General features: G+C 31.0%; 1 protein-coding gene across 1 annotated transcript in view; it reads left to right on the top strand.

Annotated features, from left to right (window-relative positions):
* Positions 1 to 2,665, top strand: part of MGAT4C (MGAT4 family member C) — a 625,909-nt gene extending 623,244 nt beyond the window's left edge. Inside the window, exon 7 of the mRNA XM_006923806.2 lies at positions 1,509 to 2,665. Coding sequence (XP_006923868.1) covers positions 1,509 to 2,650 — 1,142 coding nt within the window. The 3' untranslated portion in view covers positions 2,651 to 2,665. The remainder of the gene's footprint in view (positions 1 to 1,508) is intronic.
* The last annotated feature ends 298 nt before the right edge of the window (positions 2,666 to 2,963 follow it).

The raw sequence follows: 2,963 nt of genomic DNA, 5'->3' as shown, positions 1-2,963 counted from the left end.
CTACATCTGTTACATCACCTTCATTCAAACATTACTGATTTCTGTTTTCCATGCTAAGTTTATCAATGTATACTGGCACATATATCAACTGCTTTATACTAAAGAGGCAATATAATATAAAGGATAAGAACAAAACAGTTTGAATCTTGGCACTACACTTCTCACTAGGTGTCACATCTTGCACAAGTTACCTCATCTCACTCTGATTGAGTTTCCTCATCTATAAAGCGGAAATGATGATAAGCGCAAAGCCATCCCAAAAGACTGCTATGAATATTCAAGATGCATATTACAGATAAAATGCATAAACTTCTGCCTATTACGTAAAAAATATTCTATAAGTATTGCATTATTGTGCATTAATGAAGGCTGGTGGCTTGAGTTTTATGGTACCAGATAGCATTAGATTTTCAATAAAAGTCAGGGTTGTAGCCCAGGTATTTAAAACAAAATATGTAAATCTCTACCTCTCTGACTAGTAAAAATAAAAAAAGACTTTTCTTGAAAGAGACTTTTTCAGTATTGCACAAATCATATCATATAGGTGTCTGAATTAAAACAGTGGTCTTGGTGAATATAAACATTTTCCTATTTTCCAAATGATGTTTCTGAGATTTTATTCAGTTCTTAGTTGTGGTGGAGTTGAGAACTTTAAGGAATAAAAATATTTCAATAAGAAGACAGACATCTAGCACTTCTCAGAGGCAAACTGCCACTTCACTAGGTTTTATTTTATTCCCAAAATATCCAATTTCTAATTTTAGATTTTAAGTATCTGGATAAAATTTCTCCAAAATTAATACAAAATGTGTTTCAAAATAAAGAAAACAGTAATATTCATGTCTTGGATCAATGTACCATACATGTGAGCAAAATTCAGTTTTTCAAAAATAGCTTATGATATTGTTTGCATTCTAATTAACAAACCTGATGAGTTTCAAAATAAAGTTTTGAAATCCAATTATGAATTTTTCTGACACAAGATAATGATAGTGATCGAAGAAAAATGAAAATATGACATGCGTCCTATGAAAAATTTAAAGCTAATTAAAAGAATAAGTTACCCTTAATTTTCTTTTTCATCATTTGAGACTAGTTTGTCATCCTTAACTGTGAATTTTCTTCTCCTTTAGTAGTTGTTTTTTAAAAATATCATGGATATTATCTAAAAATATATCTTCTCTAATGAGTATATATGAGAATATTAAGCTGCAGAAAACTTCAAACCATATTTTTCATTTCACAAACAAATGTTTACAGTGATAAAACTCATACATCATTGGGCATAAGATGAAATTTTTCCATAGAAAATATTGATTATGTATAAACTACGATAGCTTTTATGTGTTTAGCATAAATGTAATTACAAAATATTCTATACATAATTGTTCACTATCATTATTTAATATGGTAGCAGGCCTAACGGAGAAATAACTTCTTTCTTTTTCTATGTTATTAAAAACCTATTTCACATTTAATTTCTCTTCCTTCTGAATTCTTTTGCTCAGGGTTTCTTACAATTGGACTTTCATCAGTGAAAAGAAAAAAAGGAAACTATTTACTTGAGACGATTAAGTCAATTTTCGAGCAATCCAGCTATGAAGAACTGAAGGAAATTTCAGTGGTGGTTCATCTAGCAGACTTTAATTCATCTTGGCGTGAGGCCATGGTTCAGGATATCACACAGAAATTTGCCCACCATATTATTGCAGGACGATTAATAGTTATACATGCTCCAGAAGAATATTACCCAATCCTGGATGGCCTTAAAAGAAATTACAATGATCCGGAAGATAGAGTCAGGTTTCGTTCCAAGCAAAATGTAGATTATGCTTTTCTTCTTAATTTTTGTGCCAATACTTCAGACTATTATGTGATGCTTGAAGATGATGTTCGATGTTCAAAAAATTTTTTAACTGCCATCAAAAAAGTCATTACATCTTTAGAAGGAACTTACTGGGTAACTCTTGAGTTTTCTAAGCTTGGCTACATTGGAAAACTTTATCATTCACATGATCTCCCACGTTTGGCACATTTTTTATTAATGTTTTATCAAGAAATGCCTTGCGATTGGCTATTGACCCATTTTCGGGGTCTGTTGGCTCAGAAAAATGTGATTCGTTTCAAACCATCTCTCTTTCAGCACATGGGTTATTATTCATCATATAAAGGGACAGAGAATAAGCTTAAAGATGATGATTTTGAAGAGGAGTCATCTGACATCCCTGATAACCCTCCTGCAAGTCTATATACCAACATGAATGTTTTTGAAAATTATGAAGCAAGCAAGGCTTATAGTAATGTTGATGAGTACTTTTGGGGAAAACCACCTTCAACTGGGGATGTTTTTGTGATTGTATTTGAAAATCCAACTGTAATTAAAAAAATTAAAGTCAATACTGGAACAGAAGATCGGCAAAATGACATTTTACATCATGGAGTCGTAGATGTTGGGGAAAATGTTATACTTTTCAAACAAAGTAGACAATGTGATACTTACATAAGACTAGGGGAATTCAAAAATGGAAACTTTGAAATGTCAGATGTGAATCAAAAAATTCCATTTGATATACAGTGTATGAGGATATATGTTACCAAAACGCAAAAGGAATGGCTGATTATTAGGAGTATTAGCATCTGGACTTCATAGCCAATTAAATCAATAGTCTAGTCACTGAAACAGGTCTTCCTGTTTCCTTTTTTTGTTAACTTCCTCTTTTGCTATCTTTGTCCTATGGAGATGGGATATTTTAAAAGAAAGTCAATCATCTTGGCAGTTTTCATTTACACATTGTTATCATAATTTTACTCTAATATACACTTGTAGTTATTTCAACTTCTGAAGTTTAATATCATTCCATAGTTAATGCTACTTTCATTTATTTTTTTTTTAATGTTATGTTAGTTTTAAATTTTCAACTGAATGCCAAAAAAGTGACATAAAGGATTTAAAATAATGAAAA

The sequence above is a fragment of the Pteropus alecto genome, unplaced genomic scaffold (genome assembly GCF_000325575.1).
Source record: "Pteropus alecto unplaced genomic scaffold, ASM32557v1 scaffold76, whole genome shotgun sequence".
Taxonomy (NCBI): domain Eukaryota; kingdom Metazoa; phylum Chordata; class Mammalia; order Chiroptera; family Pteropodidae; genus Pteropus; species Pteropus alecto.
Note: the sequence above shows the minus strand (reverse complement) of the source record. Positions and strands in the feature narration are given on the sequence as shown.